The following is a 26,192-nucleotide window of genomic DNA, read 5'->3' as shown; positions in this document are numbered from 1 at the left end:
GAGTGCAGATTGGTAGTGCAGAGTGGTAGTGCAGAGTGGTAGTGCAGAGGGCAGATTGGTAGTGCAGAGGGCAGAGTGGTAGTGCAGAGTGGTAGTGCAGAGGGCAGATTGGTAGTGCAGAGGGCAGAGTGGTAGTGCAGAGTGTAGAGTGGTAGTGCAGAGTGCAGAGTGGTAGTGCAGAGTGGTAGTGCAGAGTGGTAGTGCAGAGTGGTAGTGCAGAGTGCAGAGTGGTAGTGCAGAGTGCAGAGTGGTAGTGCAGAGTGCAGAGTGGTAGTGCAGAGTGGTAGTGCAGAGTGCAGATTGAGAGTGCGAGTGGTAGTGCAGAGTGCAGATTGAGAGTGCAAGTGGTAGTGCAGAGTGCAGATTGAGAGTGCAGAGTGCAGATTGGTAGTGCAGATTGGTAGTGCAGATTGGTAGTGCAGATTGGTAGTGCAGTGTGGTAGTGCAGTGTGGTAGTGCAGCGTGGTAGTGCAGCGTGGTAGTGCAGCGTGGTAGTGCAGCGTGGTAGTGCAGCGTGGTAGTGCAGAGTGGTAGTGCAGAGTGGTAGTGCAGAGTGCAGAGTGGTAGTGCAGAGTGCAGAGTGGTAGTGCAGAGTGCAGAGTGGTAGTGCAGAGTGCAGAGCGGTAGTGCAGAGCGCAGAGCGGTAGTGCAGAGCGCAGAGCGGTAGTGCAGAGCGCAGAGCGGTAGTGCAGAGTGCAGAGTGCTAGTGCAGAGTGCAGAGTGCTAGTGCAGAGTGCAGAGTGGTAGTGCAGAGTGCAGAGTGGTAGTGCAGAGTGGTAGTGCAGAGTGGTAGTGCAGAGTGCAGATTGAGAGTGCAGAGTGCAGATTGGTAGTGCAGAGTGGTAGTGCAGAGTGCGAGTGGTAGTGCAGAGTGGTAGTGCAGAGTGCAGAGTGGTAGTGCAGAGTGGTAGTGCAGAGTGCGAGTGGTAGTGCAGAGTGCAGAGTGGTAGTGCAGAGTGAGAGTGCAGAGTGCAGTTTGGTAGTGCAGAGTGGTAGTGCAGAGTGGTAGTGCAGAGTGGTAGTGCAGAGTGCAGATTGGTAGTGCAGAGTGGTAGTGCAGAATGCAGATTGGTAGTGCAGAGTGGTAGTGCAGAGTGGTAGTGCAGAGTGCAGAGTGGTAGTGCAGAGTGGTAGTGCAGAGTGCAGAGTGGTAGTGCAGAGTGGTAGTGCAGAGTGCAGAGTGGTAGTGCAGAGTGCAGAGTGGTAGTGCAGAGTGCAGAGTGGTAGTGCAGAGTGCAGAGTGGTAGTGCAGAGTGGTAGTGCAGAGTGGTAGTGCAGAGTGCAGATTGGTAGTGCAGAGTGGTAGTGCAGAGTGGTAGTGCAGAGGGCAGAGTGGTAGTGCAGAGGGCAGAGTGGTAGTGCAGAGGGCAGAGTGGTAGTGCAGAGAGCAGAGTGGTAGTGCAGAGTGCAGAGTGGTAGTGCAGAGTGGTAGTGCAGAGTGGTAGTGCAGAGTGGTAGTGCAGAGTGGTAGTGCAGAGTGGTAGTGCAGAGTGGTAGTGCAGAGTGGTAGTGCAGAGTGGTAGTGCAGAGTGGTAGTGCAGAGTGCAGAGTGGTAGTGCAGAGTGCAGAGTGGTAGTGCAGAGTGCAGATTGAGAGTGCACAGTGCTGAATGGTGGCGCAGAGTGGTAGTGCAGAGTGGTAGTGCAGAGTGGTAGTGCAGAGTGGTAGTGCAGAGTGGTAGTGCAGAGTGGTAGTGCAGAGTGGTAGTGCAGAGTGGTAGTGCAGAGTGGTAGTGCAGAGTGGTAGTGCAGAGTGGTAGTGCAGAGTGGTAGTGCAAAGTGGTAGTGCAGAGTGCAGAGTGCTAGTGCAGAGTGCAGAGTGGTAGTGCAGAGAGGTAGTGCAGAGTGCTAGTGCAGAGAGGTAGTGCAGAGTGGTAGTGCAGAGTGGTAGTGCAGAGTGCAGAGTGGTAGTGCAGAGTGGTAGTGCAGAGTGGTAGTGCAGAGTGCAGATTGAGAGTGCAGAGTGCAGATTGGTAGTGCAGAGTGGTAGTGCAGAGTGCAGAGTGGTAGTGCAGAGTGCAGAGTGGTAGTGCAGAGTGCAGAGTGGTAGTGCAGAGTGCAGAGTGGTAGTGCAGAGTGCAGAGTGGTAGTGCAGAGTGAGAGTGCGAGTGGTAGTGCAGAGTGCAGAGTGGTAGTGCAGAGTGCAGAGTGGTAGTGCAGAGTGCAGAGTGGTAGTGCAGTGTGCAGAGTGGTAGTGCAGTGTGCAGAGTGGTAGTGCAGAGTGAGAGTGCGAGTGGTAGTGCAGAGTGAGAGTGCGAGTGGTAGTGCAGAGTGCAGAGTGGTAGTGCAGAGTGAGAGTGTGAGTGGTAGTGCAGAGTGCAGAGTGGTAGTGCAGAGTGCGAGTGGTAGTGCAGAGTGGTAGTGCAGAGTGCAGAGTGGTAGTGCAGAGTGCAGAGTGCGAGTGGTAGTGCAGAGTGCAGAGTGCAGAGTGCAGTTTGGTAGTGCAGAGTGGTAGTGCAGAGTGGTAGTGCAGAGTGGTAGTGCAGAGTGCAGATTGGTAGTGCAGAGTGGTAGTGCAGAATGCAGATTGGTAGTGCAGAGTGGTAGTGCAGAGTGGTAGTGCAGAGTGCAGAGTGGTAGTGCAGAGTGCAGAGTGGTAGTGCAGAGTGCAGAGTGGTAGTGCAGAGTGGTAGTGCAGAGTGGTAGTGCAGAGTGCAGAATGGTAGTGCAGAGTGCAGAGTGGTAGTGCAGAGTGCAGATTGAGAGTGCGAGTGGTAGTGCAGAGTGGTAGTGCAGAGTGGTAGTGCAGAGTGGTAGTGCAGAGTGGTAGTGCAGAGTGCAGATTGGTAGTGCAGAGTGGTAGTGCAGAGTGGTAGTGCAGAGGGCAGAGTGGTAGTGCAGAGGGCAGAGTGGTAGTGCAGAGTGCAGAGTGGTAGTGCAGAGTGCAGAGTGGTAGTGCAGAGTGGTAGTGCAGAGTGGTAGTGCAGAGTGCAGAGTGGTAGTGCAGAGTGCAGAGTGGTAGTGCAGAGTGGTAGTGCAGATTGAGAGTGCGAGTGGTAGTGCAGATTGAGAGTGCAAGTGGTAGTGCAGAGTGCAGATTGAGAGTGCAGAGTGCAGAGTGGTAGTGCAGAGTGGTAGTGCAGAGTGGTAGTGCAGAGTGGTAGTGCAGAGTGGTAGTGCAGTGTGGTAGTGCAGCATGGTAGTGCAGCGTGGTAGTGCAGCGTGGTAGTGCAGAGTGCAGAGTGGTAGTGCAGAGTGCAGAGTGGTAGTGCAGAGTGCGAGTGGTAGTGCAGAGTGGTAGTGCAGAGTGCAGAGTGGTAGTGCAGAGTGCAGAGTGCGAGTGGTAGTGCAGAGTGCAGAGTGCAGAGTGCAGTTTGGTAGTGCAGAGTGGTAGTGCAGAGTGGTAGTGCAGAGTGGTAGTGCAGAGTGCAGATTGGTAGTGCAGAGTGGTAGTGCAGAATGCAGATTGGTAGTGCAGAGTGGTAGTGCAGAGTGGTAGTGCAGAGTGCAGAGTGGTAGTGCAGAGTGCAGAGTGGTAGTGCAGAGTGCAGAGTGGTAGTGCAGAGTGGTAGTGCAGAGTGGTAGTGCAGAGTGCAGATTGGTAGTGCAGAGTGCAGAGTGGTAGTGCAGAGTGCAGATTGAGAGTGCGAGTGGTAGTGCAGAGTGGTAGTGCAGAGTGGTAGTGCAGAGTGGTAGTGCAGAGTGGTAGTGCAGAGTGCAGATTGGTAGTGCAGAGTGGTAGTGCAGAGTGGTAGTGCAGAGGGCAGAGTGGTAGTGCAGAGGGCAGAGTGGTAGTGCAGAGTGCAGAGTGGTAGTGCAGAGTGCAGAGTGGTAGTGCAGAGTGGTAGTGCAGAGTGCAGAGTGGTAGTGCAGAGTGCAGAGTGGTAGTGCAGAGTGGTAGTGCAGATTGAGAGTGCGAGTGGTAGTGCAGAGTGCAGATTGAGAGTGCAAGTGGTAGTGCAGAGTGCAGATTGAGAGTGCAGAGTGCAGAGTGGTAGTGCAGAGTGGTAGTGCAGAGTGGTAGTGCAGAGTGGTAGTGCAGAGTGGTAGTGCAGAGTGGTAGTGCAGCGTGGTAGTGCAGCGTGGTAGTGCAGCGTGGTAGTGCAGCGTGGTAGTGCAGCGTGGTAGTGCAGCGTGGTAGTGCAGAGTGCAGAGTGCAGAGTGGTAGTGCAGAGTGCAGAGTGGTAGTGCAGAGTGCAGAGTGGTAGTGCAGAGTGCAGAGTGGTAGTGCAGAGTGCAGAGTGGTAGTGCAGAGTGCAGAGTGGTAGTGCAGAGTGCAGAGCGGTAGTGCAGAGCGCAGAGCGGTAGTGCAGAGCGCAGAGCGCTAGTGCAGAGCGCAGAGCGGTAGTGCAGAGCGCAGAGTGCTAGTGCAGAGTGCAGAGTGCTAGTGCAGAGTGCAGAGTGCTAGTGCAGAGTGCTAGTGCAGAGTGGTAGTGCAGAGTGGTAGTGCAGAGTGGTAGTGCAGAGTGCAGATTGAGAGTGCAGAGTGCAGAGTGGTAGTGCAGAGTGCAGAGTGGTAGTGCAGAGTGCAGAGTGGTAGTGCAGAGTGCAGAGTGGTAGTGCAGAGTGAGAGTGCGAGTGGTAGTGCAGAGTGCAGAGTGGTAGTGCAGAGTGGTAGTGCAGAGTGGTAGTGCAGAGTGCAGAGTGGTAGTGCAGAGTGAGAGTGCAGAGTGGTAGTGCAGAGTGCAGAGTGGTAGTGCAGAGTGCAGAGTGGTAGTGCAGAGTGCAGAGTGGTAGTGCAGAGTGCAGAGTGGTAGTGCAGTGTGCAGAATGGTAGTGCAGAGTGAGAGTGCGAGTGGTAGTGCAGAGTGGTAGTGCAGAGTGAGAGTGTGAGTGGTAGTGCAGAGTGCAGAGTGGTAGTGCAGAGTGCGAGTGGTAGTGCAGAGTGGTAGTGCAGAGTGGTAGTGCAGAGTGGTAGTGCAGAGTGCAGAGTGCGAGTGGTAGTGCAGAGTGCAGAGTGGTAGTGCAGAGTGGTAGTGCAGAGTGGTAGTGCAGAGTGGTAGTGCAGAGTGGTAGTGCAGAGTGCAGATTGGTAGTGCAGAGTGGTAGTGCAGAATGCAGATTGGTAGTGCAGAGTGGTAGTGCAGAGTGCAGAGTGGTAGTGCAGAGTGCAGAGTGGTAGTGCAGAGTGCAGAGTGGTAGTGCAGAGTGGTAGTGCAGAGTGGTAGTGCAGAGTGGTAGTGCAGAGTGGTAGTGCAGAGTGGTAGTGCAGAGTGGTAGTGCAGAGTGCAGATTGAGAGTGCGAGTGGTAGTGCAGAGTGCAGATTGAGAGTGCGAGTGGTAGTGCAGAGTGGTAGTGCAGAGTGGTAGTGCAGAGTGGTAGTGCAGAGTGGTAGTGCAGAGTGGTAGTGCAGAGTGCAGATTGGTAGTGCAGAGTGGTAGTGCAGAGTGGTAGTGCAGAGGGCAGAGTGGTAGTGCAGAGGGCAGAGTGGTAGTGCAGAGTGCAGAGTGGTAGTGCAGAGTGGTAGTGCAGAGTGGTAGTGCAGAGTGGTAGTGCAGAGTGGTAGTGCAGAGTGGGAGTGCAGAGTGGTAGTGCAGAGTGGTAGTGCAGAGTGCAGATTGAGAGTGCGAGTGGTAGTGCAGAGTGCAGATTGAGAGTGCGAGTGGTAGTGCAGAGTGCAGATTGAGAGTGCGAGTGGTAGTGCAGAGTGCAGATTGAGAGTGCAGAGTGCAGATTGGTAGTGCAGAGTGGTAGTGCAGAGTGGTAGTGCAGAGTGGTAGTGCAGAGTGGTAGTGCAGAGTGGTAGTGCAGAGTGGTAGTGCAGAGTGGTAGTGCAGAGTGGTAGTGCAGCGTGGTAGTGCAGCGTGGTAGTGCAGCGTGGTAGTGCAGCGTGGTAGTGTAGCGTGGTAGTGTAGCGTGGTAGTGCAGCGTGGTAGTGCAGCGTGGTAGTGCAGCGTGGTAGTGCAGCGTGGTAGTGCAGCGTGGTAGTGCAGCGTGGTAGTGCAGAGTGCAGCGTGGTAGTGCAGAGTGCAGCGTGGTAGTGCAGAGTGGTAGTGCAGAGTGCAGAGTGGTAGTGCAGAGTGCAGAGTGGTAGTGCAGAGTGCAGAGTGGTAGTGCAGAGTGCAGAGTGGTAGTGCAGAGTGCAGAGTGGTAGTGCAGAGTGCAGAGCGGTAGTGCAGAGCGCTAGTGCAGAGCGCAGAGCGCTAGTGCAGAGCGCAGAGCGGTAGTGCAGAGCGCAGAGCGGTAGTGCAGAGCGCAGAGCGGTAGTGCAGAGCGCAGAGCGGTAGTGCAGAGCGCAGAGCGGTAGTGCAGAGCGCAGAGTGGTAGTGCAGAGCGCAGAGTGGTAGTGCAGAGTGCAGAGTGGTAGTGCAGAGTGCAGAGTGGTAGTGAAGAGCGCAGAGTGCTAGTGCAGAGTGGTAGTGAAGAGTGGTAGTGCTAGTGCAGATTGGTAGTGCAGAGTGCAGATTGGTAGTGCAGAGTGCAGATTGGTATTGCAGAGTGCAGATTGGTAGTGCAGAGTGCAGATTGGTAGTGCAGAGTGGTAGTGCAGAGTGCAGATTGGTAGTGCAGAGTGCAGATTGGTAGTGCAGAGTGGTAGTGCAGAGTGCAGAGTGGTAGTGCAAAGTGGTAGTGCAGAGTGCAGATTGGTAGTGCAGAGTGCAGAGTGCTAGTGCAGAGTGCAGAGTGCTAGTGCAGAGTGGTAGTGCAGAGTGCAGAGTGGTAGTGCATAGTGTTTTTTTTCCCTTCAGCTCTGTGTGCGCGCATGAACAGCCGGCCAGCAATGTAGAGAATCACATGCATCAGATCTGTTTTTTTTAAACAATTACGATCGCGAAAGTGATCTCTTTCTGTGCTGCTTGTTTAAACAATTGCGATCGCGAAAGTGATGCTTTCTGTGCTGCTTGTTTTTCGTATGTAATCTTGTTCTTCTACGAACTCGATGGTAGCGGAGTATCCCATCCTCACCCTCTAGGTCACTTCATTAATTTTCCACGAGTCCGCCGTGTCTGGTGGCGAGTGCAGAGTGGTAGTGCAGAGTGGTAGTGCAGAGTGGTAGTGCAGAGTGGTAGTGCAGAGTGGTAGTGCAGAGTGGTAGTGCAGAGTGGTAGTGCAGAGTGGTAGTGCAGAGTGGTAGTGCAGAGTGGTAGTGCAGAGTGCAGAGTGGTAGTACAGAGTGCAGAGTGGTAGTGCAGAGTGCAGAGTGGTAGTGCAGAGTGCAGAGTGGTAGTGCAGAGCGACGAGTGGTAGTGCAGAGCGACGAGTGGTAGTGCAGAGTGACGAGTGGTAGTGCAGAGCGACGAGTGGTAGTGCAGAGCGACGAGTTGTAGTGCAGAGCGACGAGTGGTAGTGCAGAGTGTAGAGCGCAGAGTGGTAGTGCAGAGTGTAGAGCGCAGAGTGGTAGTGCAGAGCGCAGAGTGGTAGTGCAGAGTGCAGAGCGCAGAGTGGTAGTGCAGAGTGGTAGTGGAGAGTGCAGAGCGCAGAGTGGTAGTGCAGAGTGCAGAGCGCAGAGTGGTAGTGCAGAGTGCAGAGCGCAGAGTGGTAGTGCAGAGTGCAGAGCGCAGAGTGGTAGTGCAGAGTGCAGAGCGCAGAGTGGTAGTGCAGAGCGCAGAGTGGTAGTGCAGAGCGCAGAGTGGTAGTGCAGAGTGCAGAGCGCAGAGTGGTAGTGCAGAGCGCAGAGTGGTAGTGCAGAGCGCAGAGTGGTAGTGCAGAGCGCAGAGTGGTAGTGCAGAGCGCAGAGTGGTAGTGCAGAGCGCAGAGTGGTAGTGCAGAGCGCAGAGTGGTAGTGCAGAGTGCAGAGCGCAGAGTGGTAGTGCAGAGTGTAGAGCGCAGAGTGGTAGTGCAGAGTGCAGAGCGCAGAGTGGTAGTGCAGAGCGCAGAGTGGTAGTGCAGAGTGCAGAGCGCAGAGTGGTAGTGCAGAGTGGTAGTGGAGAGTGCAGAGCGCAGAGTGGTAGTGCAGAGTGCAGAGCGCAGAGTGGTAGTGCAGAGTGCAGAGCGCAGAGTGGTAGTGCAGAGTGCAGAGCGCAGAGTGGTAGTGCAGAGTGCAGAGCGCAGAGTGGTAGTGCAGAGCGCAGAGCGCAGAGTGGTAGTGCAGAGCGCAGAGTGGTAGTGCAGAGTGCAGAGCGCAGAGTGGTAGTGCAGAGCGCAGAGTGGTAGTGCAGAGCGCAGAGTGGTAGTGCAGAGCGCAGAGTGGTAGTGCAGAGCGCAGAGTGGTAGTGCAGAGCGCAGAGTGGTAGTGCAGAGCGCAGAGTGGTAGTGCAGAGCGCAGAGTGGTAGTGCAGAGCGCAGAGTGGTAGTGCAGAGCGCAGAGTGGTAGTGCAGAGCGCAGAGTGGTAGTGCAGAGCGCAGAGTGGTAGTGCAGAGCGCAGAGTGGTAGTGCAGAGCGCAGAGTGGTAGTGCAGAGCGCAGATTGAGAGTGTGAGTGGTAGTGCAGAGTGCAGATTGGTAGTGCAGAGTGCAGATTGGTAGTGCAGAGTGCAGATTGGTAGTGCAGAGTGCAGATTGGTAGTGCAGAGTGCAGATTGGTAGTGCAGAGTGCAGATTGGTAGTGCAGAGTGCAGATTGGTAGTGCAGAGTGCAGAGTGGTAGTGCAGAGTGCAGAGTGGTAGTGCAGAGTGCATAGTGGTAGTGCAGAGTGGTAGTGCAGAGTGGTAGTGCAGAGTGGTAGTGCAGCGTGGTACTGCAGAGTGGTAGTGCAGAATGCAGAGTGGTAGTGCAGAGTGCAGAGTGGTAGTGCAGAGTGGTAGTGCAGAGTGCAGAGTGGTAGAAGTATTACGGGCAGCAGTACCACTACCACCAATGCTACTGCTACCAGGCAGCTATCTTGCATTCTTTTACAAGGCTCACTCCCCAGCAACCGTTAGTGCAATCTTTCACCAAACACACACAACATCAGCCATGTGTGCACTGTTCTACTAAGCACACACACACCAGCCGGCAGTGCACCCTTCCACTAGGCACACACACCTCCAGGCGATAGTGCACTCTTCCACCAAGCACACACACCACCAGCCATCAGTGCACGCATCAATTGTTAACACATCCACAATTAACTTTCGTAGCAATCGCAGTATGGTACACTTTTTACTTTTAAACATATTCATCTAAAGCACAGCATTACACAATACAACTCACATAATACCACTACACACCACATGCACACACTCCTTCACACATGACGAAAACACATTGCCATTTACAATGCCATTAGCTCAAAATTAAATAAATCCGAGCCACCACCACCAGTACTAACACTACCAGTACCACCACCACCACCAGTACTACCAGTACTACCACCATCAGTACTACCAGTACTACCACCACCAGTACTACCACTACCACCACCACCACATTAACACGCTCCATAACACTTAGCAAAAATACATTACCATTTACAATGCCATTAGCTCAAACAAATCCGAGCCCGATTGCATTTCTAATGCTTGTTTTCTTTGCTAAGTATTGTGTGGATTTCAGATATCTCTGGGTAGGAGATATTTGTATGTGTTAGTGAGTGTCCTATAATAATAAATATTTTTATAAATGCACTGTGTGGTTCATTTTTCACTTCATCTATACCAATAAGATTATGCTCTGGTAAAGCAAGCTGATTTACACTGCTTCTGGACTAAGCCTGAAGGCTGCTCTCCACAGCTACCACTTAGAGAGCTTTCTAAGGTTTTTTAAGACCACTAAAATCACCATAAGAGTCTTCTGGATTAGTTCAGGGTGCTACACTTATATATAAGCGAGAACCATTTACTAAGCCAGCTTCTCACAGTGTCACTAAAGAAAATATAATTGCATTTATGAGAAGAGGGCAGTGTGCAGAGCATGGTTGAGGGTGTGCCAAGCGTAGCTGTGGATGTGCTGAGAGTGGCTGTGGGCGTGTGGAGCATAGCAGACAGTATGGTTAGTGGAGTGTGTGCATGTAGATCACTCAAGGTGAGCAAGAAGGGGCCGGGTATGCGCAGTAATTGATTCAGGGAGAGTGGAGCATGCCAGAGGCTGTGACGAGTGTGACTGAGTCAGTTTGCAGGGTTGTTAAAGCTGGGAGGCCTGTGGCTGAAGTTACGCCTCATAGAACTAAGAAATTGCAGATGCTGATTCAGGGTGTGTTGCATGTAGCGGAGTGTGCAAAGTGACTGTCTCAGGATGCAAAGCACACATCGTAAAACAGTAGAGCTTTGGCTCGTTTCCTAGTATGCTTCTCCATCCTTTGAGCTTTGTCAGTCTGATCAACTAATTTTGTGTGTATGTATACTGATAGTTGGCGAGATGGTTTTTATATTTGAGAAAAAACTTTGAGCACTTTCCTTGAACTGTATTGATTTGCCCTAGTGGTTAAGTCTTCCTTATGAGTGCCAGCTCCACAAGTTTCGCATTGTTCTTAATGTCTGTTTGATGTCTTTAAATTTCTTATTTTTTTTAGGCTAATGTTCAGAGAATATAGTATTACTAGCAGCCCGTCCCGACGTTGTCCGGGTATGAAATAGAATGTGTGTAATGTGTGTATTTGGCAAGGGCAATTTATTTTAAGATCTCGCGGTAGACAACATTTTTTGTTTAATTAGAATCGGGACGGAGAAGGCCCAGCTGCAGCCCTGGTTGATGTTAGCAGGCGCGTGTAATTGGTGTAGTGATCCGCCGCCTGAGCCCGGCTACAGCCCTGGTTGATGTTAGCAGGCGCGTGTAATGTCGTTGAATGAGAGAGTTATCAGCCGCGGGTAAATCCGTTTAATGAGAGAGTTGAGTGACGGCGAGTAGGAGAGGCTGCAGTAATTGTCCCCGCAGACACGCTCATTTGCGTGTTCCCCCACTTGAGGCCCAGATGTAGGCCTGTTTGATGTTAGCAGGCGCTTGTTCCCCCGCTTGAGGCCCAGCGGCAGCCCTGGTTGATGTTATCAGGCGCGTGTAATTAGTGTACTGATCCGCCGCCTGAGCCCGCTAGAGCCCTGGTTGATGGTAGCAGGCGCGTGTAATTTCGTTGAATGAGAGAGTTCAGTAACAGCGCGCAGGAGAGGCTGCAGTAACGTTACCACGCCTCCAGCTGAACGCGTTTGTCACGCCCCCGGCCACAGCAGACGATCTTCTGATTAATGTAAGACCCACATGGCATGAAGGGCGGAACGTAGCACACGCCCCCAGCGTTTCTCACGCCCCTAGCGTGCCCCTTGATACGACGCAATTGCGTTCACATGGCATGAAGGCCGGACACATGCCCCCAGCGTTTCTCACGCCCCCAGCGTGTCACCCCTCCCAGCGTGCCCCTTGATGCTGCGCAGCAACGTAATTGGCGCTTGTATGTACGACTCACATGGCATGAAGGGCGGACACACGCCCCCAGCGTTTGTCACGCCCCCAGCACACGCCCATAGCTCACGATATGATAGCCGTACCACACGCCTCCAGCGTTAGTCACGTCCCCAGCCCACGCCCATAGCACAACGCAGACACGCCCACAAGGGACTACTTTGCTGGCACGGTTCTTTTACCTTTTAAATGTATATGGTGGCCGTCTGCATAGCCTATGTCCTTCTGCTGCAACTGCCCTTTCCAATACTGTATTGGGTGTTGTGATTGGTGCTGTGGTTACTGATATTACCCGCCTCAAAGGTTTGGGGTCTCTCTTTATAATATCAGTATGGAAGTATGGATGGATTCATATGGCGTAGTCGCCAATTTTCAAAGATGTACATAAATCCGGAAATCGCAGAGTTTTCGCATTAAGGATTATTTCTGTAGGTATGGTGGGCTGAGAGATATTAATAGAATGAGAGGTGTGTTACTCAAAGCATGACATGAAAAAAGCATATTTTTAGTGCAGACGTTCACGATGATGGGTATATTGCTACAAATGACAGACAACAAATAAGTGTTGTTGCCCAAAACAGTAGCATACATTTTTTTAGACAGGAAAATGTGGGAGGCAGAGTGAAATCGACAGGATAAACATTTTTGAGCATGAAGTCCTCTACCTATACTTGAAGGCTGATGTAATTTGTTCAGTAAATACTCATATGCTGACACTATATGGTCATCAGCCCTTTTACTACAGCGAAGCAAATCAACACAATAATATTCAAAGCCTGTGATCCAATTCCACATGTATGCCAATCATAACATCCATCCATTGTATAGTATCAGTGATAGCTTGCATCAAAACTTTTGAGATACTAGGATTGTTTGTGGCATATTTGTAAAACAATCAGCTGGATTCCTTCCATGGAGTAGCCTAATTCTTATTAGATGTACTCAACTTCTCAAACATAACATTTTTCGCAAAGACAGACCAATTGTAATATTCCTGTTAACATTCATGGATCTATCTCCTAGCAACTGATTGCACACAACAATATTTGATCTATTTTCTGTTATTACTGAGGTCATGCTATCAGAACATTTGATTTACATTTCATGCTTCAGTTTCTGAACTGCCAAAAGTAAGATTGACTTTGAAACTGTGCATAAAGATAGGTATGCAATTTCTGCTGTTGCCTTACCTTTTGCTCTCCTTAAGCTAACGATTGATCTGAACAAATTACTCACAAGAATTTCTCTTTTTTCTCCTGTAGGGTTTTCTTGGACCGCGCCCTCTTCCATGTAAAGATGTGGATCATAGTGATGTATCCAGCAGTTCTTCTGCAAAACGGCATTGCACTGCCTTGCCGTCACAGCTCTACCATACGTCTCCTTTATTTGCTGCTCCATATGGCAAAAACATGCAGTCAAATTTTCAGGAAGAAGTTGGTGCATTTGTTAAGTTGCCTCTTCTGCCGGATGATGGGCAAGCCACGTCTCCGTCTGCACTATTCTCTCCTAGCCATGTTGACCCCGTAGAACAAATGAAGCTGAATGACGAGCACTGCAATTCTGATTCTATTGTTGGGACTACTGGGCAGGAACGATCTGAAGCAACTACTTTGCACTCAACAGAGTTCTCTAGACCCACCGGGGGAATGGGCATCTCGCATCATATACGGAGCAAAGCACAGATTTTAGCACTTTTAAACTCCAAACCGAATATGTTTAGTACAGAAGTGAGAACTTCAGAGTTTAGAAACAGCTTTTCCAACCACCAGGACACAACTGCAGCTGACCTTTTAAGCCCTGTTGAAAGGAAGACCAAAGAAAACATGCAACGAGAATGCCAATCAGGCGATTTAATGAGTACGTCGATTTCCAAAAAAAGCAAGTGGGATGTGTATTTGCCTAAACACTCTAAGGATGCATCCAGCAATAACAATAAATGTACTCTCGTAGACGAAACCAAGCATGACCACTTTGACCATGTGAGTGGTAATTTTTCCGGATCTAATGCAAGAGAAGAGTTCTTGAAGGGCACTAGTGAAACATTATTGGATAACAACCACAGGCAGATATACAAAGATTCCAATATAGGCAATGAGATATCCTCTTCTCCCATGAGCAGTATGACTGCTAGAAATCCTTTTAACTACAAACATTACGCTGATACCCTCCAAAGGACAACTGAAGCATTTGAATCAAATATAAACATGCAACTTGAAACATCTACATGCTCCTCATCACTAGGTATCAATCTTGAAGGAATGTATGCCAAAGAATCTCTCCCCGATGTGAGCATGAATGAAAATGTTAGTAGCTCTGGAATATTCAATGACCAGATGGATCAAAAGGCAGATACCTGCTATAGAAAGTATAATAATGAGTCACTGTGTGAAAACAACCATATGCACAGGTCACATTCAGAAAATGTAAGTTGTGGCAGCCAAAAGCCACCAAACAAATCTGCAGGTGAAATGATGAAGGAGCAATGTATTATATCTGATGGCTTCAATGATACAGATGATGAATTTTCAGAGATCACTTTTAATCTGATGGATAGCTTTGATTTTGATAACACAGAAGAGGAAGACTCACAGGCGACCAGCATGCCTGCGTACAGTTCAGAAGGCACTTCAAGAGAAGAAATGGGCAAACCTGAGGACCTTACTAGTAAAAGAGATCCTGTTGAAAATGGAGGCAGTCAGGGAGAACAGTGTCTTATTAAAAGCCTTCCTCTTGCAGAAAACCTGGCTGGGGATAGTATCTCAGTATCCCCAGTGATTGAGGACATATTACATTCCCCAGATAGTTCAAAAACTCCTCCAGAATCGCGGAAAAGTGGAAAAGCCCCTCCTGCATCTATTTCATTGGTTGACTATTCACATTCAGGAACTGAAGATTTTTCAGAGAACACAAATGTGATCAAAACAATTAGCACAGGTGACAAGAATGATGCGGATGACCACTCTGTGAGTGTTGACAGCCCGTTGTTAGTGGATGATGATTGCGACAGAGCTTCTGTGTGCTCAGGACGTTGTGAATCTAAGTTTGAGGAGTTGGCTGAAGCTGAACCCATATCAATTTCATCTACTTCAGAAACCACATCAGTCATGAGCCAAGGGCCTGAGGAAGTGGATTTGTTGGCCAAAAGTAATAATCACGTAGATAGTTCTTTATGGAATTCTTGGGAAAATAATAACCTTGCATCAGACAATTTGGTTGTAGAACTGCCATTAGAAGCTAAAGATTCATCTGAGTTGCACCAGTATGTTAATGTCGAGCCCAGTGGAGCATGTACTTGGTTAGATAAAATGAAAGACATGCCTGCTTTTTCCACAACATCCCAACTGGCTGTGGAGAGAGGACATGATTTGCTACGTGTCCAAGAAGACATGGCAAGTACTGTTGTATCAGCCAGATTTTCTGATCTTGGAAATGGCATTGGCCTTCTGAGGTCTCTTGGTGCACATAGCACAGCCTTAGAAAGCTTGAAGCACTTGGAAGAAGAAACCATTGGTGTGGTGACTGGCAGTAGCAGTGTTGAATCGCGCTCTGATTGTGCTAGAGGCATGGAAGGTTTGTGGTAGATACTTGTTTATAATTGTTCTAGAGCACACTGTATACTGATTTGTGCAGCAGTTTCCGTCCCAAGAAACCCCTAATTCTCTAATTTCTGCTTTGTATACTACCTAATTTCCATTGCCCCCTTTTTTTAGATATAAGTGTTAACCACTGCTTTCCCAAGTATCCATTTAAGAGTCGATGGGCACAACCAATGTATTATGAAGGAGTTTCAAGTCACAGTTGTGTTCACTTTATTTTTTCACTATCCTCTGATCATTCTTTCATGTTCCTCCTTTTCTTTGTTCCTTTCCTATATGCACTTTTCTCTATTTGCTTATTCCCATTCTTCTCTTTCTCACTTCCTATACTTTATTTCCTTTCTTTTCAGTTTTGCCTTTGTTTCTATTACTTTTTTTCTGTATTCCTTTGTATCTCTGTTTATTATCTCGTCTTCTCTAACCTGTAATGAAAGCCTAAACAGTATTGCATTGAATTTCCTTCATTGCGATATGCAGGCATAACATTTGATCTTCCTTCAGTGTCCTAACTATGATTTCAAAATAAACGATGAGAGATAAAAACAAAAGTGGTGCCTACCGGAAACATTGTGAAGTTAGATAGGGCGTACTGTGCTTAACTCCACTTTTACCTGCTTTAAAGATACATGTGTGTGTATATATATATATATATATATATATATATATATATATATATATATATATATATATATATATATATATATATTCACTGAAAAAACCATAGGTTTCAGGCCTTATATAGTTAGGAATTAGCTTTAAAATAACCTTTGAAATTCACTCAAAAAACTATAAGTTTTAGGGGTGTTATAGTTAGCTGGACATTTCACTCATACAAAACCATTGAAATTGCTCCTTTATAGTTAGTTGTACTAACTATATTTCGCACACCCGCAATCCACTGCTGATGATGTCACATATTAGATCATTCATTGCATGGTCAGTGACATCACTGATGACATCTCAAATTACATCACTGATGACATCACTGATGACATCATCCAGTGAATGTGGTTTGCTTCGTTATTTAAATATGCATTATATATATAGCAATTTGCATTGAAGAATGAGTGGATATATATAAATAAATATTTGGATGGAGGATTTAGTAGCAGTGTAATTGACTGTTTACTTGACCAGTTTATAATGCCTCACTAAATATAGTGGATAGTGACTAAACTGTGTGAATATCTGTATCACTTTGTCAGTTGTTGTGTAAACTGATTCTACAGTTGGTTACTAGCTATGTGAAAGTCTATATTAGTTATTGATTAGTTAACTGAGTATTTGTATGGGAGTGTGAAAGTGTGTGTGGTTCGGTGGGGCGTGTGTGACTGTCCAAAGATGTGTGAATAGTTGATTCAGTAGATATATGAAGTTAAAACTACATGTTCTAACAGTTTGGGTGAGTGAATCTCTTTATGGGTGTGGTGATGGCAAATGTATTTCTCAATGGTATAGGTCCAACAAACTAGAAAAATAAAAGGCAGTGTATGTGTCAGTTGTTGTATATAAATAAGTATACATAAGACTCAATGATTGTGTGAGTGACTGTATGGATAACTGTATACTTGTAATAATGATTTTATAATTCACTAAGTATGACTTACTATCTAAATGAATAGATGAAGTGGTGTTTGTATAAGTGTTTTGCTAAGTAAATATGTAAGTATGATCCATTGTTTGCATAAGTGAGTAGGATGACTTCATATGTGAATAGGATGTGTGCTGTTGTTTAATGTCGATATAGGTGTATAAGTATTTTTGATAGTGTTCTATTGTTCATTGACAGCATGTATGAGTGAATCTACAGGTAAATGATTAGATGTGTGTATACATCTATGAATCACTGAGTGGATTTTTAGATACTTGTATTGCTGTGACAATGGATTCAAATATGATACTCTGTATTTTACAAAGAGTGATGAAAAATTGTAATAGTATATGAAAAGGTGTATGTGATTGTCACATGGATGATGTCATCAGTGATGTCATCAGTGATGTCATTTGAGATGTCATCAGTGATGTCACTGACCATGTCATGAATGATGTAATATGTGACATCATCAGCAGTGGATTGCGGGTGCGTGAAATATAGTTAGTACAACTAACTATATAGGAGCAATTTCAATGGTTTTGTATGAGTGAAATGTCCAGCTAACTATAACACCCCTAAAACTTATAGTGTTTTGAGTGAATTTCAAAGTTTTTTTAAAAGCTAATTCCTAACTATATAAGGCCTGAAACCTATGGTTTTTTCGTGAATTTCAAAGGTTTTTTAAATGCTAATTCCTAACTATACAAGGCCTGAAACCTATGGTTTTTTCAGTGAATTTGCAAGGTTTTTTAAATGCTAATTCCTAACTATGTAAGGCCTGAAACCTATGGTTTTTTCAGTGAATTTGCAAGGTTTTTTAAATGCTAATTGTAGAAAAAGGGTCAGGCAGATCAGGTCGATTACCCCTTTTCAAGGTTTGGCCGGCGCTAGCCGCCTCTCACCCAACTCACGGTTACCAAATAAAGAGGCAGGCGCTGGATACTAGAAGGCAGGAAACAGGAGTTTATTCCGACGGAGCAGAACACGTCAAATCAGACAACAGGGTATCTTCTCGAGGTGCTCTCTCAGCCTCTCTGAGGCCTGGCCTCTTATACACTGGTTTATGACATGTGAACATTCTTTATTGCAATAAAGACACTTTGAAGTATGAAAAGACATCCCCGGAATCCCCGCTTCAGGCCCATTCCCACACATATCTACAGTAGAGGTCCCCACCCCACATACAATAGGAGATGGCTATCACACAGCTGGACATTCCGCCGATTCTTAGAATGTGTGCGCCTGATCGGATCTCAAAGGGGGGGGGGGCCATGATCAATCGTAGCTCCTTTGAAGAGGGGCGATTCCATACAGTAAGGGGCAATAAACTGTATCCTCAGGCTAAGTGATGGCCTGGGATCCGTGCAGACAATCGGGCTCAGAGGAAGGGGTCATCAAAGGAGAGGTATTCATGAAAGGAAGGGAGGTGTTGGTCAGGCGCGGGGTGTGATTCCCAGGGGCAGAGTCGCGCAGAAGGAGAGGTCTTATGACCCGTGCATGAGGGAGCGGGGGCAGCCAGAGTGCGCGGGGGGGGGTGCTTGCAGCGCCAGGGGAACGTGCTGGCGATCGATCGTGAGCAGGGAGACCATGGTGCCTAAAATGGCTGCCGTGCATATTTGTGCGTGAGTCTGAGGAAACGGACAAGATGGCGCAGATGATGTTCAGTTCACAAACTAGATTTCAACAGTCCTCCCTTTTAACATGTCTCGCCAACTTGTCAATTCGGATCTATCCCCATAAGGCCACGTATTTCTACCTCATAGAGGGGACTCATGTGCTCAGTTCCGAAGTCCAAAGTCTTAGGGCACATGCAGTTAGCAATGAGTGAACACAAAGGTGGCAAGCACTGAATACCTAGGCAACACTCACACAGTACCACGACCGGTATCAATATAAATGTAAACAACCTCCATCCCCAGTCCTTCAAAGTGCCCCGAAAAACCAGCTCCCAAGCGACCATCCTTCCTGCTCCTGGTGAACCTCTGAGGAAAGTCTGTGGAGGTGCTCGATTGCTTTGTAGACTGAGGGCGAGTTATCTGGCACGTAGGTACAACAGCTGGATCCGATGATGCGGCATGCTCCTCCACGGTCAGCTAGAACCACATCTAGAACAAGGCGGTTCTGAAGAGCCACCAGGCGGACTGCCTGAAGCTCGGCCGTATTGTTAGTGAGGATGCCAGCCGTGATGTTCATGGTCGTTTCTACTGCCTGGGTCAGGTGTTGGATGGCGCGGCTGTTTGCCATTGGGCCCCACAGAGGAACAAGTCCCTTCACTGCATCCAGGAACTGTGCTCCGGTGGAGTCGGCGTGTTCAATGTCTCTTGCGCGCTTCTGCCGGTGATGGTTTGCTGGGGCCACGTACGTTGGAGGGAGAATGAAGGCGATGTAGCAAGTACCCCCCCAACCTTTTGGAAGCCAAGTGTAAGCTTTGGTGCCACAAACAAAGTGCATATTCGGAGAAGCAACAAAGGAGGGGGGATCAATTGAGTCCAATGTTCTGGTGATGTGGCAGGAACTGTGACCCACCAGCTGTGTTCCCAGGCCTTCGAGGCACACGAGGCCCGTGACATTGATAACAGACAGAGCCACAGTCAGAGTGGCAGCAGTTCGTTTCCGTAGGTAGGAGAAGGTGGGTCTGGCTGGATTATGGAACACCTGCATTTCAACTCGTTCCTTGGCAAGGATGTCCATATGGAAGGAGGAACCAGAGGTCAAAGGACAAAAGGGAGCAGATGTCCTTCCGGTTTTGTTCAGCCAGAACCCATGGTAGAAGTGTGACACTGTTTGACCAGAAGTGGCGTTGTCCTTGTAGCTCTCTTGCAAGAGGATCAACCAGGCAAGGCAGGAGCCGTGAACTGAGAAAGGGGAAGGGATGAAAGGGATGGAGTGTCCGGTGGCATGCGGGAGCAACCCGCAGATCCAGCAGTTTGTGGCGTTGGCGGCAAGGTTGTGTTGGTGCAACAGTTGCACGAAGGAATTGTTCCAGAACTCCTTACGCCTTTCTCGGAGCTGAGGCGAAAGGGAGATCAGGTGATGCTCTTTCATAGTGGTTGGCTGTGCAGTGGTCAGCAATATCTGATGAGCGGGTGCGCTCTCTTCCACGATCCAGAAGGAAGTCATGAGGAGGAGGCAAAAGAGGAGGACAATGAAAATGGCAATTGTCTTCGATTTGTGCATACTGTCAGTCTTTGGGTTCCAGTAGTGGGTATTTCCGGTTGCTTCCATCATCTTCTTATCTGGCGCTTCCATCATCTTCGAGGTGCTCGGTAGTGGGCAGAACCGCAGACTTCGTTTAGCTTCTCTCCGGGTAACCCTTGGTTGTGTTTAGGCTACCGTTCTGAGATTCAACTTAGTCCGTGGTCTACTTAGCCGAAGCTCCCTCCTTTCGACGCAGGAAATACCCTTCCCTGGATGGCACAGTGGGATCAGAGAATTTTGCAAGTTCGAGTGCCTCTGTATCAGGATAACAGTTCAGTGATGGCCGGTCTTTGTACAGGAGCTCTTCTTGGGTGCTGACGTTTTCTGTCGTGGCCAGGGTCGAGGAGACCTTCTTAAAGTGGTGTGCATGCAGCCAGTGCCGTTTCCCCTCCACTCGAAGAGCCGTCCGGGTGGTAATCAGTACTTGCCAGGGGCCCGTCCACCGGGGTTCCAGACTCTTCGCCCGTTGGAAATTTCGGATCAGCACATAATCCCCCGGTTGGATATCGTGACCCGGACCCCTGGAAGCATCGGGGATGGCCTGCTGCACCTGCTGATGAATGACAGACAACGTTTTAGTCAATTTGCACAAGTAATCAGACAGTAGGACGTCCGGGACGTCGTGAATGGAGGTCGGTTTAGGGGCAGTCCAGAGGTTCATCGGTCGCCCAAATACAACCTCGTAGGGGGTCAAATGGTGCTTAGTGGGAGTGGAGCGCATCGATAGCAATGCCAGTGGGAGGGCATCTGGCCATTTAAGTCCTGTGGTGGCCACTATCTTCGACAGTTTTAGTTTCAGTGTGGCGTTGTGTCGCTCAACTAAGCCAGCGTATTGGGGGTGAAAGACTGCAGGAAACCTCTGTTTTACACCCAACCCTTTCAAGATTAGTTGGATAACTTCAGTTATGAAGTGGGGGCCGTTGTCGCTCCATAGAATTCGACAAAGACCGTAGCGAGGGAAAAACTCTTTCAGTAGTACCTTGGCAGTGGTCATGGCAGTGTTATCACGGGTTGGATAGGCTTCTACCCATTTGCTGAAGGCACACACAATGACTAATACATACTTCAGGCTTTGGCATCTTTCTAGTTGGATGTAGTCCATCTGGAGGACCTCAAAGGGATGGTCGGGGACCCCAAACCCTCCCCGGGGTACCACAGTTCCTTTCCCAGGGTTGTGTTGCAGGCAGATAAGGCATTGCTGGACCAGGCGTCTGGCTGAGTCGGGGATTTTGTCGTTATGCCAGACCTTGGAGATGAGTTCGATCATGGGGGCAGATCCTATGTGTGCGGGGGAGTGTGCCATAGTCAGTATGGGAATCAGGTACGAGTCAGGCAGCAACCATTTGTTTTTGTCTTTTGTCCGCCAGCAGCCTTCATCATCTTTTAAACCCACCCGTTCCCACTCAGTCAGTTCGTGAGGTGTGCTGGCCGACTGGATGTCCCTAATCGTTTCGCTAGCGTCAGTCCATTTTTCTGCTTGTGACCTGGTCACATACATGCGTGTCGTCGTCCTATTCTCAGCTGTGGTTCGGGCAGTGATGTCGGCCAGTGCGTTTCCCTGTCCGACTAAGTCTGTCACCTTCTTGTGTGCCTGGCATTTGATTACTGCTAATCGTTTGGGGAGGAGAACTGCTTCAATCAGGGCGGAGACTAGATCTCCGTGGAGAATGGGCGTGCCGTGGGACGTCAGGAATCCCCTTTCTCTCCACAAGAGTCCAAAATGGTGAACCACTCCGAAGGCGTACTGGCTGTCCGTGTAAATGTTTGCCGTGGTCCCTGTCGCTATAATACATGCTCGTGTGAGGGCAATCAGTTCTGCCGCCTGTGCGGATCGTTGTGTGATGCGGGCTGTCTCAATTACTGTTCGGGCTGTCGTTACTGCATAGGCAGCTGAGGTGGTGCAGTCGGAGAGTTTGATGCAAGAGCCGTCTACCCATAGCTCTCCGTCAGGGTCTGTGAAAGCAGTGTCTCGGAGGTCAACTCTACTCCTAGTCTGTTCGTCCGTGCGGGTCACACAGTTGTGTATAGGGGGCACATCGGGGTCGTTTTCAGGCAAGGGCAACAGTGTGGCGGGATTCAAAGTCGTACATCTTTTCAGAGTGATGTGGGGTGCAAGTAGTGTCAATTCGTACCCAGTCAGTCGTGCACTAGTCAGGTGTTGAGTCTTGGTCTGGTTCAAAAGGGTGTTGACCGCATGGGGTACTAACACAGTGAGGGAGTTCGAGAGTACGATTCCCTCGCTCTGACGGATAGAGACAGCAGCAGCAGCTACTGCTCGAAGGCAGGCAGGCAAAGCTCTGGCTACGGGGTCAAGAGTGGCAGAGAAGTAGGCACAAGGGCGTTGCTTAGGGCCGATAGGCTGAGTTAGAACAGACAACGCGCATCCCTCCCTTTCGTGAGTGAAGAGGGAGAAGGGCTTGGAGTAATCTGGTGTTCCTAGGACAGGTGCTGAACAAAGGGCATCTCGCAACTCTTTAAAGGACGCCTGGCATTCGGGGGTCCAAGGGAGTGGGAAGGGGACATCTTTAGCCAACAGGGAAAGTAGAGGTTTTACAATGAGACTGAAATTTGGCAACCACTGCCGGCAGAAGGAGGTGAGGCCTACCAGGTAGCGGACTTGTTTCTGGGTCTTTGGGACAGGGGTTTCTAGAATGGCCTGAATTCGATCGGGTGTACGCTTTCTCCCGTCTTTGGACAAGAGGTGGCCTAGGTAGGTGACCTGGGGTTGGCAGAATTGCAACTTCTTCTTGGAGACCTTGTGGCCATTTTCCGCAAGGAAGTGCAAGAGTTGGATGGTGGCTGTGACTGCAAGTGGAGTGGTGTCCGCCGCCAAAAGGATGTCATCGACGTACTGTATCAACACCACTCCATCCGGTAGCTGAACGGCGTCCAGTTGTCGCTTGAGGGCCTGGCTATAGATGCTGGGACTTTCTGTGTAACCTTGGGGAGCTCTAAAAAATCTATATGAGCGGGATTTTAACGTGAAGCCAAAAAGGTAGCGGCTGTCTGGGTGGATGGGGATGGAGAAGAAAGCGTTCTTGAGGTCTATAACAGTGAAGGTGGTGGCTGTGGAAGGAATCAGGGTCAGAATGGTGGTGATATCTGAGACTACGGGGTACTGAGGTATAACTACCTTGTTGACCTCTCGAAGGTCGATGATGAAGCGGTACGCTTTCTCATCTCCCTCGCCCTGCTTCTTCACAATGGGTAGGATAGGGCTGTTGCAAATATTGCTGACTACTTCCTCTACCACTCCTGCCTCTACCAGGGACTGGATTATCATTACCAATCCCTTCTCACCTTCGGGCGATATCCGATACTGTGGGAGTTTTGGGAGTATCGCATCTTGGCGAACAGTTATGTGCACGGGGTCGATCATCATTCGTCCTACGTCAGCGTCAGTTTTAGCCCACAGATACAGAGGTAGAGAGTCAAGTAAGGATGCGTCAGCGTCAGAGATGGAGAACATGTGTCGTGCGGGATGAGGTCTGAGCAGAGTCGGGTTATCGTACAGAATGACTCGAACTCCGTCTTGTGAACACCTAATAGTGGCTCGAAAATGTTTCAACAAGTCAAGTCCCATAATGGCGTCGGGGGTGTTGGAGGAGAGCAAAAACGTCATGTCAGTGGGGTTACTGTCCAAGTCGAAGGAAACCGGTGCGGATAAGGGGTTAGTGGAGGGCGTTCCATCAAAGCCTATTGATGTTATGTGTGAGCCAGACAAGGGTGCCCTTGGAATCAGTCGTTTAGATAACGCACTACGTGTCGCGCCAGTGTCTACCAGAAATGGAGACTTCGTACCTAGGACCTTAGCGGTGACATAAGGACCTTGCTGGTCAACATAGAGCTCGACTGGATCCCTCCCTTGCCCCGGGCAGTCCTATGCAAAGTCAGGGGCGTTCTCACAGTCAGATAGTTGATACTGGTTCTGTCGGGGACGGCAAATGTGTTCGATCTACCTGGTCTGTCGTTGTTGGTGTCGTTTGTGTACACTCGTCCCTGCCCTCTAGTCCTGGGGCCATTCGTCATGTCCCTCGTCTCTTTATTTTTAATCATTTCCAGAAGAACCGGACATTGAGACTTCCAATGGCCAAATCCTTTGCAAAACGCACACTGGTTCTCATCGAGGTCTGTTCGTGGAGCGCCGGGCGCGGGTGTGCGGTCTCTAGGGGGTGGATTTCTAGGAGCATTCGACTGGTAGTTTCCTCTATACTGTTCCCTTCCTATAGTCACCCCTTGCAACTGAGCGATCATCACCCTCTCTTTCAAGTCCTTTTTCTTTTTCTCAGTCGCTTGATCGTTCTCGTTCTTTTGTCGCTCATAGTATTGAGCCATCTGAAGGATAGCCGCGGGTTTGGAGGCAGCCCAACTACTTTCACTAGTCTGCAGTTTTTGCGAGACTTCTGGTTTCAGGCCTTTTACAAAGTTCTGGACGAACAAGTGATGTCCGGTCGCAGAGGTCATGTCCTGGCCACTGTAATCGGAGAACACCGTTTTGAACCGGGAGAAATGTTCTGAGGCGTCTTCCTGTGGTTTCTGGCAGCAGGCCGTTACTATCGACCAGTCCACCTTCTTTTCTGGTACTATGGTTTTCAGTTTTAGTACTATTTTGTCTGGCAGGTCTAGAATCGATTTCAAAGGTTTCTGTCCGGGCTCTCGCTGTTTGTCTATGCCATCGAGTTGTGACCAGGTATGTCCGAACAGCTCAAGGTGGTCGACTTTCCGGATTTGCTTCCACACATCAGCTGGCAGACATAGCCCGAAAAACAAGTCGATGTCCGCTAGGGTCATAATCGTCGAACCCAAGGCGGTACCTAATTCTGTGTAGAAGGCAGTGGGGTTCTTTCGTAGATCGGGCAAGGACTTTCGGAAAGTCAGGATGTCTTGCCGATCCCAGGGTTGGTAGACCCAGTTGTACACTACCCTCCCTCTCGCATCTTGGTGGTTAATATCGTCGTGTGTTCCCTGTCCTCGTGAGGGGACCCAATAAGGTGCCGCTTCTCTTATTGGCATCATGGTGTCAGTTCTCTCGGTTTGAGGTTCAGTCGCTACAGGGGTCGTGGTGTCGGCTTCTAATCTTTGTTCAGTGAGGTGTCGGAAGACTTCAAGCGTGCGCGTGAAGAGGTCCGTCACATCACCCTCGCCCTCGTCTCCAATGTCGACTTTTCTATACAGAGTCGTTAGGCTTTCAGGACCTTTGTTCCGATACCGGTCTTCATAGGCGTTAAGGGTGTGGTAACAGAAACGTGCAACAAAGTGTTGTTTGTGGTTATCAGCATATGTATTGCATATATCTGTCACGTAATCTTCATTTTCTTTCCGTTCTCTTAGCGTCTTTACAATCTTATCAATCCCTGCTCGTTCATTCTTACTCAATCGATTGAGTCTAGCAGAGTCTTTCTTCTCAGTTTCGGGCTCATCTAATGTTGCTGCTTGCGCTGCGCTGAGTACAAGGGGCTCGGCCGGCGCGGAGGCCGTGAGGACCGAGGCTCTGGCACTGCTCTCATCTGTGCTAGGGGGCTGCGCGCGTTGCACTAAGGGTTGGGAAGGGGCGTATGGAGGGGGCATGTAGATGATCGGGGGACCTAGCAGTAGATCATCGTTCGCTCGCTGCTTCGAAGGTAGCTCAGGGTAAAGCGTAGAGGGTGTTCTAACGGGACATTGGCTCGATGTCTCGGATTCTTGCTTCAGTCCAGCTCCCTCTCTTTCCTTTATCTCTTCTTTCAACTTGCTCGCGGCTAAATGAGCTGCTTTTCGCAATTCTTTCTCTAGTCTGACTTCGTTTCTTTTCTTTCGTTGTTCCGTCTCCTTGCGCCACATGCCGAAACTATCAAGCATAGTGGGCGTTGTTTTATTGTTACAAAGGGCTGTTTCCAGCACGCTTATTTTTGCGTCATCGAAGGATCCTATCAGTGGCCACTGACTTTCCCGATCCTTTTTGGTATATTTATGCCACAACTTACTATAAGCTACGGCGACTAGTCCATACTTCAAAAACATATCCTTATTAGGGGTGCCTTCCAGAGGAGCCGGATGATCCACCTCTAATAAGCGGTCGGGCTGAACCAACTACTGAACAATGGGGAGAAGATAGGCATGACGGGTTACAATGGGGACAAAAGTCTGCACTACCTATCCTTCACTACTTTGCGAAGACTAGATAGAATATTTCTATTCTACAGTATTCGCAAATAGGGAATACCCAAAGAGAGAACCAATTCCAAACAGTCAATGTTCGGACAAACAATCAATCAATCAAATGAGGAATAAAATAGGCGCGACGGGTTACAACGGGGGCAAAAGCCTGTGCTACCTACCCTTCACTATCTGCAAAGAGAGAGGGAAATTCCTGTTCCTCCCTGTTTGTAGGCAGAGAAGATCCTTTCAGAGAACCAATTTTGAACAGTAAATGCTCGAACAAACAATCAATCAATGGAGAGGGAAGTAGGCGCGACGGGTTACAACGGGGGCAAAAGCCTGCGCTACCCACCCTTCACTATCTGCAAAGGGAGAATACTCCTATCCTTCCCCGTTTGTAGACAGAGAACCTCTCAGAACCAAACAATCAAATGCGTAATACTAGTATTTTCCAATGACAATCAAACAATCAATTC

The 26,192-nt window shown here is 49.0% G+C and overlaps 1 protein-coding gene across 2 annotated transcripts in view; it reads left to right on the top strand.

The window, feature by feature from the left end:
* Positions 1–26,192, top strand: part of ZGRF1 (zinc finger GRF-type containing 1) — an 829,426-nt gene that overhangs the window by 199,895 nt on the left and 603,339 nt on the right. For both annotated transcript variants that reach the window (XM_078676730.1, XM_078676729.1), the window contains exon 6: positions 12,453–14,760. In XM_078676730.1, coding sequence (XP_078532856.1) covers positions 12,453–14,760 — 2,308 coding nt within the window. The remainder of the gene's footprint in view (positions 1–12,452; positions 14,761–26,192) is intronic.

The sequence above is a fragment of the Lissotriton helveticus genome, chromosome 2_1 (assembly GCF_964261635.1).
Source record: "Lissotriton helveticus chromosome 2_1, aLisHel1.1, whole genome shotgun sequence".
NCBI classification, from domain to species: Eukaryota; Metazoa; Chordata; class Amphibia; order Caudata; family Salamandridae; genus Lissotriton; species Lissotriton helveticus.
Note: the sequence above shows the minus strand (reverse complement) of the source record. Positions and strands in the feature narration are given on the sequence as shown.